This window comes from Propithecus coquereli, unplaced genomic scaffold, assembly GCF_000956105.1.
Source record: "Propithecus coquereli isolate 6110/MARCELLA unplaced genomic scaffold, Pcoq_1.0 Scaffold119, whole genome shotgun sequence".
NCBI classification, from domain to species: domain Eukaryota; kingdom Metazoa; phylum Chordata; class Mammalia; order Primates; family Indriidae; genus Propithecus; species Propithecus coquereli.
This window is the reverse complement of record NW_012135969.1, coordinates 846,786-856,870: the sequence shown is the minus strand read 5'-3', so window position 1 is coordinate 856,870 and position 10,085 is coordinate 846,786. Positions and strand designations below refer to the sequence as shown.

Sequence of the window (10,085 nt, the reverse complement as noted above, 5' to 3'; positions counted from 1 at the left end):
AGTTTGATAGCCCTTGGAACCAATATTCTGAGACATAAGCTTTGGGAAATTGCCCTTAATGAATCAACTGATGGATCGGAGTCTTTAGGGGGGAAACGAGTACAGAGACAGAGGAATTTGCTCTGTTAAAGTAGGGATGAGTTAGACCTGAGGCCGACAGAGAGGGAACAATGTTGGGGGACACTTTCCTGAGATGGGAAAGGCTTGGAAAGCTATGACAGGCCCAGAGCAGAGGGTGGTTCAGCTCAGGCCACACGTAGGAGGACCCCAGAAAAGATGCAGCTATCAGCTGTGACAGGAAGAGCAGCCAATGTCATAGCTGAGAGGCTCTGGGGGTGCCGAGTCGTAGGCCTTTGTAGTCTGGAAGAATCTTAGGGCTCATGCAAGCCACCTCCCTCATTTTATAGATAAGAAGGGTAGGGCTTAGAAAAATGATGTGACTTTTTTCCTCTTATTAACAGAGTTCATGCTCATGAAAGACCATTTGGAATATGCTGAAAAGCACGAAGAAGATAAAAACAATTCCACCCTGTAAAGATAAGAAAGTTATTTAGTCTGGAGCAGACAACTGCCACCAGGTGGCACCAACATAGCTGGCCTGGGCTGACCGGGAACCCCGTTCTGCAGGCTCCCAGCTCGGCGTTTCCCACTGTGTGTTTCTGGACCCCCCTCCTTGGTTGTGAAGAGGTTTCACCATTGATTTGACCGGTCTTGCTCAACTGTGCTGTACACATCTTCCCTATTTTAAATTTGCGGGGGAGGGTTCTATCTGATCTATCAGAGCCTGAGAAAGACGGTTAAAATGTTCACTGTTGACTATTTTTCCTTGTAGTTCGGTTTTTGCTTTATTTATTTTGAAGCCATGTTGTTAGGCGTGTAAAGGTTCACGCCTGATATGTGACAGCAGGACTTCCCATGACCCTTGGCTCAGCATTCCAGTTTCTTGTAATCTAGAATCTTCTTTGGGTCATGATCCTGGTGGTGATTACTCTTTGCAGCTCTGTGTCACCTGCAAACTCTGAGAGCATTTCTGTGGCTTCACCCAAATCATGGAGCCGGCTGGGAAGGGAGAGGTGGCTTTGAAGAGGCACAGGGATGACAGGCAAGAGGGGACCTGACAGTCACCACTCCTGGACTCGCTGCCAAACCTCCTGGAGGCCAAGGTCACTGGCTCACTCCCTGCTGGCCCTTCCCCCACCCCCACCGTCTTCCAGCGTGGCCTCCCGGGGCTGCCCTGCCCCTCGGCCCACAGCCACTGGCCAGAGATGGTCCAGCTCACGGTCTGATTCTGGGCCTTGGCAAAGAAAGGGTCTGGTCAGTCTCTCGCTGAAGTGAAAGATGTTAGATGTTTCCAGACGTGAGGGAGGTGATCTCTGAGGGAGCGACGAGTGAGGCCAAGCCATGGTCAAGGCACAGGCTGGCCCAGCATGCACCTGGCCCGCGGGGGAAGGGCAGACAGGCAGGGTAACTGTCACGATCTCTCCAAGCTAACACGTGGTCTAGCACAGACGGCACGTGGTGAAGATACAGAGGGAGCGCAAATGGGGACATTTGCTGATGGAGCGTGAGTGTGTACCTGTGCACATGTATGTGGCTACGTATAACGAAATCAATGTATCCAACATTCAGAGAAAAAGCAGCCCAGCGCTGACTCGGCGTGCAAAGCCACAAAGCCCACATCAGTGGCCCATCTTTTGATAACTGTCCCCAGGCCCCAGGACCCTAGCGGGTTGGGCCAGCATGGGGCAGGGGAAGGCGTCTGCCCCACACGCTGGGCTCCCTCCTCAGCACCCACACTTCCCCTCGCTCTCAGAGGCAGCTAAGGGTGCCATCCGCTGTCCCCCTCCCAGGCCTGGGCCATTTCAAGACTCGGTGCCAGCCCTGGCTAATGGCCCTGAGGGGACTCCAAGAGCTGACTCCACTGCATGTGAAGTGAGATGGCCAACAACATCCTGCAGCCCCTCATTTGCCCCCGGACTTGGCTGTGTCCAAGATCTCATGCTCCAGAGGGAGGTGTGTCCAGAGGTCTCAGTGTCACTCCTGGTGCCCCGAGGCATGAGGCGGGCAGAATGGCAGCAGGCAGAGCTCGGAGGGAAGGAGGCCGGCCTCGACACAGTCCTGCTGAGCTGTCCCGGGGCTGGTGGGCCCCTGGGCCCCCCCTCGTGAGCAGCCCCGTCCTGGGCGCCTGGGTGCAGGGGTAAGAGGAGCCTCGCCTCACTGCTCCAGGGAGGGTCCGGAAGGCAGGGAGTGGCGTGTGGGAGGGTCCTACTTCCAGGCAGACGTCACTGGGCTCATCCCTGAGCTGCTGACTGCTCTGGTGGGGCCCTCCCTGCATTTCGCTGGCCAAGCTACCTTGTGCTTTTTCTCACCTTCTGGGTTTCTTGGTCCACTATCCTGTTTATTGTTCACGTGTTCCAAACTCACTCTGGAACCTAATTCTCACCTTGTGGCATGTCTGTCCCAGCTGACCACCTTCCTGGAATTCAGCCCAAATCGATACTCTCAGGAACTTCCTGTGATGTTTCTTTTTTTTTTTTTTGAGACAGAGTCTCACTCTGTTGCCCTGGCTAGAGTGAGTGCCATGGCGTCAGCCTAGCTCACAGCAACCTCAAACTCCTGGGCTCAAGTGATCCTCCTGCCTTAGCCTCCCGAGTAGCTGGGACTACAGGCATGTGCCACCATGCCTGGCTAATTTTTTCTATATATTTTTAGTTGGCCGATTAATTTCTTTCTAATTTTAGTAGAGGCCGGGTCTCGCTCTTGCTCAGGCTGGTCTGGAACTCCTGAGCTCAGACAATTCGCCCACCTCGGCCTCCTAGAGAGCCAGGATTACAGGCGTGAGCCACCGCGCCCGGCCCCCTGCGATGTTTCAAAGGAGCTTTTCCCACAAACAGCTGCCAAGGAGGATGTCCCAGCCCCTGGACCCTGCCGTGGACACTAGGACACCTCTCCTCCCACCGGCAGAGCCGCTGCCCAGGCCTCGCCATCCAGGCCCCGCCCACCCAGGAAGAGGCAAGACACCCCCTCACCTGGGAGTGTGTTCACGTCTTTGAGAAACTGACTTCCAAATCTAAAACTACCTTTATTGTGGTTGGCTCAACATAAGATGCCATCAATCAGCAGAATTATAAAACTATACAGGAGGTACAAAAATAGGCCGTTTAACTTAGATAATGACCCTCACATCAAGCTTTAAAAATACACATAAAAGTTGTACAATCTGGCAGTTTATAAAATATAAAGCTAAAAAGAGGATTTGGGGTTCCACAAAGAGGATTGTATCATACGATTAACACAGACCAATTAGACAATTAACCATCCACAGAGAAGACACAATGGCACAGAATATTTTTTTAAAAAATCACCTAAAAATTAACGTTTTACCGCGACCAAATTATTCACCCTTGAAAGACAAGACTACGGTAAAGCGTCCATCCCACAGAAGGATACAGTATAACTTTTCCTTTTCCAGTTTTAAAATGGTCAGGGGTGTTGTCCAAAACAAATCTGATGTGCTTTAAGCAAGTGCAATCGTCATGGGATACACCTCAGAGTAAAAATTAAATAAATATAAATAGGTTAAATAAATAGGTCATTGCAAAAAGAACACTACACAAGGTTTGCATCTGAGAATGCCACGTAGTTGACTGGTAATGCTTTCTAGGTAAGTGGGGACTCCCCGTCACAGCTTCAGGGACACTGAAAAGGAATACTGTATCCGCCAGTCGCAGAGCACGCGGAGGGGCGAGCGGTGGGGGCTTTGGCTGAAAGTGTCGGTTAAGGCTGCAACAGGGCGGAGCTCATTGCAGAGGCGATCTTTGCGGTTTTCCACTGGATACAGAAAGGACTTAAGTGCCAATTCACAAGTCAGAGCAGAGTTACTCAGGAGAAATCGCTGTTTCATAAAGAAAAAGCAGAGACGACAGTAGACACTTTGGTGTAAGATTAACGGCCCAACCTGGGAAGGCAGAATTTCTGCCCCACCCTGACAAGAGAGCTGAGGACCTTCTTCCAGAAGCCAGTGCCAGGTCACAGTCAACTGGAACGACTACACCAGGATGGCAAAGGAAAGGGCGAGGAAAGCCATGGTGGGAGACAGAAAGGAAAGCAATTTCAGAAGCCAAAGCAGTGGCGAGAGGAAGCTGAGAGGAGACTTGAGAGGCCGAGTTTTCTCCCCCAGCACAGAGTCTGCGCCAGCAGCGCCAGCCACCTTCCCAGGCTGAGGGTCCAACGAACAGACCACTGAGGACCCAACGATCAGATGGAGAATGGGACAGTCTTGGGAGAACCAAACCTGGCCAAAGTCCAACTTCCAAACAGAAAGGAGCCAAAAGGACAAAGTCCTACAACCCAAAGCCCCCGTGTCTGTAGAGAGGTTAGATCAGCAGCCAGTGAATCTTTTACTGCAGCAAGAAAGAATCGCCAACGATGACGGAATCACACAAAACCTTACCAAAGGATCAGGGTCAACTCTGATAAGGACCTTTCTCCTAGAATTGGTGGGAATATTTTGCTGGATCCACTAACCTGCAGATCTTCCAAAACAACATCTACCCAGAGTGACATCTCATTGGAAAAAAACCTCTGGCAACTCTTGCAATGACAGCAAGCAGGGAGGGAGGGAGGGGACATATTTGCACCCAGGATTGTGTATTTCAGCCACTGGATGGCTGGAGGATTTACCAAGTGATACCAATGCTCCCCAAAGTGCCAATGCCTTGGTGCCTAATGACACACAGAGCCCTTCAAAAACTAATATTCAAAAGACTCAAGAAGCAGTGAGAGAAATTCTGGCACATGTGCCAGAGAGAGGTTCAGTGGCAGCTTCAAGACACGATTTAAATAAATTAGAGCATCCTTTGGATTCCTAACAGATGGGACAAAGTTCCGCTTAAAGATGAAGACAGTGTACAGTACTTCTAAAAAGTCAAACAGCCCTCCAGGAATCGCAGAATCGAACAGCTCAGCTGCAACACCACGCGCAATGCTGCAGAGCTGTCCCCGCCTGAACCCACACGACAACCCGCTGAGCACCGCGGAAACTGGAGATCTAGAGCCAGGACCAGCTACGCCAGAGGGTGCCTCTGTGAGACCCCTTCCGACAAACCACCTGGGGGACTGACGAGTAACTGGGTTCCTGCCCAGCTGCAAAGAGTAAGTGCTCGAATAAAGGGCATCTGAAAAAATTGTCTCAAGGCAAGTTGGGCTAAAATGACACAAAATTGGGCTGCTAGAAATCACCTGGGTACCCCCAAGGTGAGGGGCAGTCCCCAAGGCAGTCCTGTTAAATCACTCCGGGCACCTTCTCCGCCTTCGGATTCTCTCCCGGGCTACTGCCACCCAGGCTGCGGCAAAGCTCCCTGCCGCGCGTGGACAGCGCGGTCTCAGGCAGGCCCTGGCGCAGAACCAGAGGAGAAAACACGGTCTGGCGTGTTCCTGAGAAACGGACGGCCCGCAGGAGGACGCCACGGATGCCGACCTGGGGGGCCGAGGTGCCAAGGCTAAATGAGGTAACCGATGAGGTTTAAGGATGTAGGGTCCCGTGAATATTAAGGAAAAAAACCACTTCAGCCGTTATGAAAGGAAGAGGACTGAATTCTGCAAAGGCAGAGAAAGAGCTTTTGCTGAGTAGCTCTGACACAAACACAGCCAGAAAACATCTTACAAGAAGGAGAAACAGCGATTTCTCTGTCAGTGAGTAAAATCTGACAATTCCATTCTTAATACTGAATGGAGTCTCTGAGTTTGCGGCAGGACCAAGCTGCAATGACCCCTCCGCCCGGCGGGAGGAGGGACGCAGACAGCGTTTCCTTACGTGGTACCCTGATTGCATTTTAACCTCTAAGGCTCTTGGGAGAGAAAAGACAGGAATTTTTTACTCAAACTAATGTTAAAAATTATATTAATTTTAGGGAAAAAAATAACATGGTACTGACATAATTTAGAGATTATTACTCTGACATTGTTTAATACATTTATATAGTGTTGCTATAATGTTTTACTCTTCAATATTAGAGAATGTTCTAAATATGAACACTTTTTTGAGGGGATGGCGATTTTTGGTACCACACAAGATAGAAGATGTACTGTATCTTGCATTTCTTCTTCACGAGTAAGCTTCAAGTATAGCTTACTTATGCTAATGTAGCATTCTACAGTATGATCAAAATGTAGTTATTAAATTCTGCCAAGAAAAACAAAAAGCTGGCCCATGAAGCACACAGTGACCTTGGCCTTGGCTTCCCGTCCCCTGGCCTGACTGACCACGTGTCTCCTGCTGGCCTAAGGGACAGAGGAGCCTCGGCACCCACATCTGGCTCAGGGCTTTCTCCAGGCAGCTGGAGGGTCCCGCTCGGCTGCGCCCCCTGGTCTCGAAGGCCTGTCCCTGTCTGGGTCTTAGCTGCCTTCCTCGATGGCCAGGGAATGCTGCACTTCTTGCCCCAAATGTTCCTGAACACCCTCAACTGGCCCAGGACAATGAAAAGGCCACTGTTGAGGCCACCAGCAGGCCGGGCCACTACTGCCTCCAGCGCAGAGTATGCTGTTCGTTCCTGAGAGCCCTGCCGACATGACCTCCCTGCAGCGTGCACTGCTGACCTGTCCCTGACGTCACATCCCAAGCTCACGGCTCTCGCTGCCTCTGCGGAAACACTGGTTACCAGTAACCTGGGCTACCTCGGGCGCATCTGTGATCACTGAGGCACCTCCTACCCCAGGACCACACCCTTGGAACACCGTTCTCCTTCCCGCACCCCTCGCCTCCCGAGTCCTGCTTCTAACAGAGGCTGCACTCATGCATCCCTGCCCGGCTGGTCTGAGCATGCAGGCAGAACTTAGGATTCCCTCCTCTCCCTTCCCGAAAGGCCCACTGACTGACATCAAGCAGGAATTTTAAAAAGAAATGTTAATTCTGAAGCAAGTTCATCCAGGAGAAGGTCGGCGGGTGCTCCTCTCGCTGTCTCTGGGACCTTCCTTGGCAGGCGCCTGACTGTGAGGCTTCCAGGGCGACACCTTCCCAGCTCCCTGCAGGGCACGAGGGGCCGCCTCTCCCTCCTCCTGGGGTCAGCGTGATCCTCTGCTGGCTGCAGAGTGGGCGGCTCAAGGCACTTGGTTTGGGAAGCCTGGTCTCCCTGTGAAGCCGGGAGGAGCCAAGCTCTGGACTGTGGTGACCAGGCCCTCAGTCACAGCTGGGGCCACCCTGGCTCAGTGGGCGTCTGGTGTCACGGGGGGCTGGGGCTCCGGGGGCTCGTGGGAGTAGTAGGGCTGGAAGAGTCTCTCGTGGCCGCACAGCTCCATGGCGCGGTAGGTGTGCAAGAGGAGGTGGGGGAAGCGCGACGTGAAGTAGCACACGAAGTCGTCCGGCAGGGAGCCCAGCGTCTCCCGCACCTCCTCGGGGAGCTCCCGGTAGTGGTGCTTCTGCAGACAGAGGGGCAGGGGTTAGAAAGCTTGGGAAACGCTGGCAAAACATCGTTTTGTCATTCAAGGCAGACAGGATGTCAGTGTCAGATGGGTTTCCGTAAAGAAAAGGGAAAAAAGGCTTCTACGGCAATCTACGCCATCATCTCGCCTGCGTCCCGTCATCTAAGAAGAGCCTCAAAGCCTGGGAGAGCAGGAGGTGGCTTCACTCCTGGTGTGGCCGGGCCAGCAGGGGATGGTCAGGCCCTGGGAGATTCCCGGCAACCTCAAGCGGAATAAACTCGCCTGGAATTGAAGCGTCTGTCCCAACGGGCCTGGGGCCTCCTCTGTGCCTGGGGGCAGGCCCTGTGTGAAGGCTGCTTGGGGACAGCACGGGGTAAGAGCACCCCAGTCCCCCAGGGAAAAAGTGGTGCCCCCTGCCCTGAGCCCCTGGAGACCAGGCCCTGTGTGGGAAGGTGTCCTGACGGTCCCCGTTAGAGGCGTGTTTGCACAGCGGCTGTACCAGGCAGGGAGAGGACACCACAAGTCAGCAAGGAGACCACGAAGGACACGGGCTCCAGAGAGGCTGCCTCAGAGCTCAGCTCTGCACCTCAACGTCCCTGAAGAGGAAACCCACGTCAGGGAAGAAACAGCTTCTAATCTGTCCAGTCCACCTCGGGCCACCGAGTCTCTGAGAGGTCAGAACTCCAGGACGGATAAAAGGCTCCGTAAACAATGGAGGAAAGGGGCGCGTGTCCATGCTGTGGCCATGGGGTCTCCCTCTCTAGTATTCACAAACCCTTTACCTTATTTCTCATGGCGCGGAGGAGGTCTCTGACAGAGCCGCCCTTGTAGGTTCTGAATTTACGCAGATCTAGAAAAACATTAAGGGACGCAACGATTAAGCAAGTGACCAACAATTTTTTTTTTCTACAAGATGGGGTTCTCGCTGTGCTGCCCAGGCTGGGTGTGGAGGCTCTTCCTAGGTGTGATCACAGCTCACTGCAGCCTTGAACTCCTGGGCTCAAGTGACCCTCCTGCTTTGGCCTGCTGAGCAGCTGAGACTGCGGGAGTGCGCCACTGTGCTCAGCTCAAATAAACACATTTTAAAATAAAATGATTCCTAGGGTCCCAGGGATTAAGCAAGTAGACATGACCCCATGCTCAGGGTCACAGGGCAGCTGCCCCCATGGAACCTGAGGGTGTGTCAGTCTGAACTCTGCTGCGGTGACCACACCCAGATCAGAAAGGGCGACCGGGAGCATGACATTAATGTTGCTCTGAGGAACAAAAATGAAACACATCAGCGTAACAAACCAGAGGACACACCCAAGGAAGCCTCAAACCCAGCTAGTGGTATTTGGAGCCTGAACAGCCTGGAGCTGCTGTTTCTGTGTTTGCTTCCTAGAAATGGCTGATGCTTCTGAAACGTTTCCTCTCCTGGGCTTTAGCGTGGTCACCTGTCTGGAGGGGGACGGTGATGTTCTCGCGCCAGTCCAGCTTCACCACGGCTCTGCCGCCGCGCTCCAGCTGCTTCACTATCGGGCCGTCCAGCGGCTCCTTCTCTATCCGGTCGCTCACGTCCTGTGGGGGACAAGGCGAGGGATGACGGTCAGTGTCGGGAGGCGTGCGAGCTGGGGGATCGGCACGTAAGGAACAGAACGGTCACCAGCATGTGGGTCACAGTCTGACAGCCCTGGAGGCCCAGGCTGGAGCCCGTGGCAGGCAGGGCAGCAGGTACTCTGCTCCTGTCCAGTGGACTTTCCCCTGTGAGCAGCGGTGCCTGCCACTCACTGGGGACAGGCCCACAGAGACCTTGCCCGGGACAGAGAGAGGAGTCCCAGGTGCACACCTGTGCACAGACCATGAACACACCACCCGAATCTCACACGCACACAGGTGCTGTGTCTCCAGAGCCACATGTGCCATCTGTATTCACCAATGAACCACAAAAAAAAGGAAAAGCAAAGCTCAGTTTTGATTTGCATCCTGTGCTCTGTCTACGCACTGAGCAGGATAAGCTCAAATCCATCAGTGGCAGAGGGGCGTCGCTCCTCACTCGAACACTAGAAAAGACAGACCAAGACCAGCCTTTTTGAAGAGGAAGCTTGGTGGCAAGTGTGGGCTCTGGAGGCCCCTGCCCTGCTCTGCGTCCGCCTTTGATAATAAGGAAAGGGCCAGGACGCACCGAGAGCCCCCAGCAGTAAGATAGGGCACTAGCTGGGGACGCAGGAAGTCCTGAGTCCCACAGACGTCAACGTTAAGTAGTCTTAGGGGACCCATTGGCTTTTCTTTCTTCGATGAAGATGAAGCCAGACTCGCCGAGCTCCTGACTTGCAATTGCCAGAGAAAAGTCTTGGAGAGACGAGAGTGTCGACTCGGGTACACTGGGAACACACGTTTCTCAGCCACAAAGCCGTTCGTGCCAGCTGACACAGATGCAGCCACGTGTGTTCCTAAGACATATGACTTGGAGATACTAATCGTTTAAATCCTAACCCATGGTGAGGTGAAGGTCCTTTGTGGGGGTTTTATTCTTGGTCTATATTTTGTCATCATCAAAGTGACCTGAGTAGTTTTCAGAGGTCCCTTGAAGACATTGAGATGTGAGAATTTTCATGATATGTCCCGTGGAACACAGCGATCAGTCCTGGTGCTACACACCCACTGCTGCGGCGCAAGACAGCACC

General features: G+C 53.1%; 1 protein-coding gene across 1 annotated transcript in view; it reads right to left on the bottom strand.

The window, feature by feature from the left end:
• Positions 1 to 3,062: 3,062 nt before the first annotated feature.
• The window catches only part of ERN1 (endoplasmic reticulum to nucleus signaling 1), a 59,244-nt gene continuing 52,221 nt past the window's right edge, over positions 3,063 to 10,085 (bottom strand). Inside the window, exons 18-20 of the mRNA XM_012662737.1 lie at positions 8,856 to 8,979; positions 8,202 to 8,269; positions 3,063 to 7,416 (exon numbers count right to left, since the gene is read on the bottom strand). Coding sequence (XP_012518191.1) covers positions 7,204 to 7,416; positions 8,202 to 8,269; positions 8,856 to 8,979 — 405 coding nt within the window. The 3' untranslated portion in view covers positions 3,063 to 7,203. The remainder of the gene's footprint in view (positions 7,417 to 8,201; positions 8,270 to 8,855; positions 8,980 to 10,085) is intronic.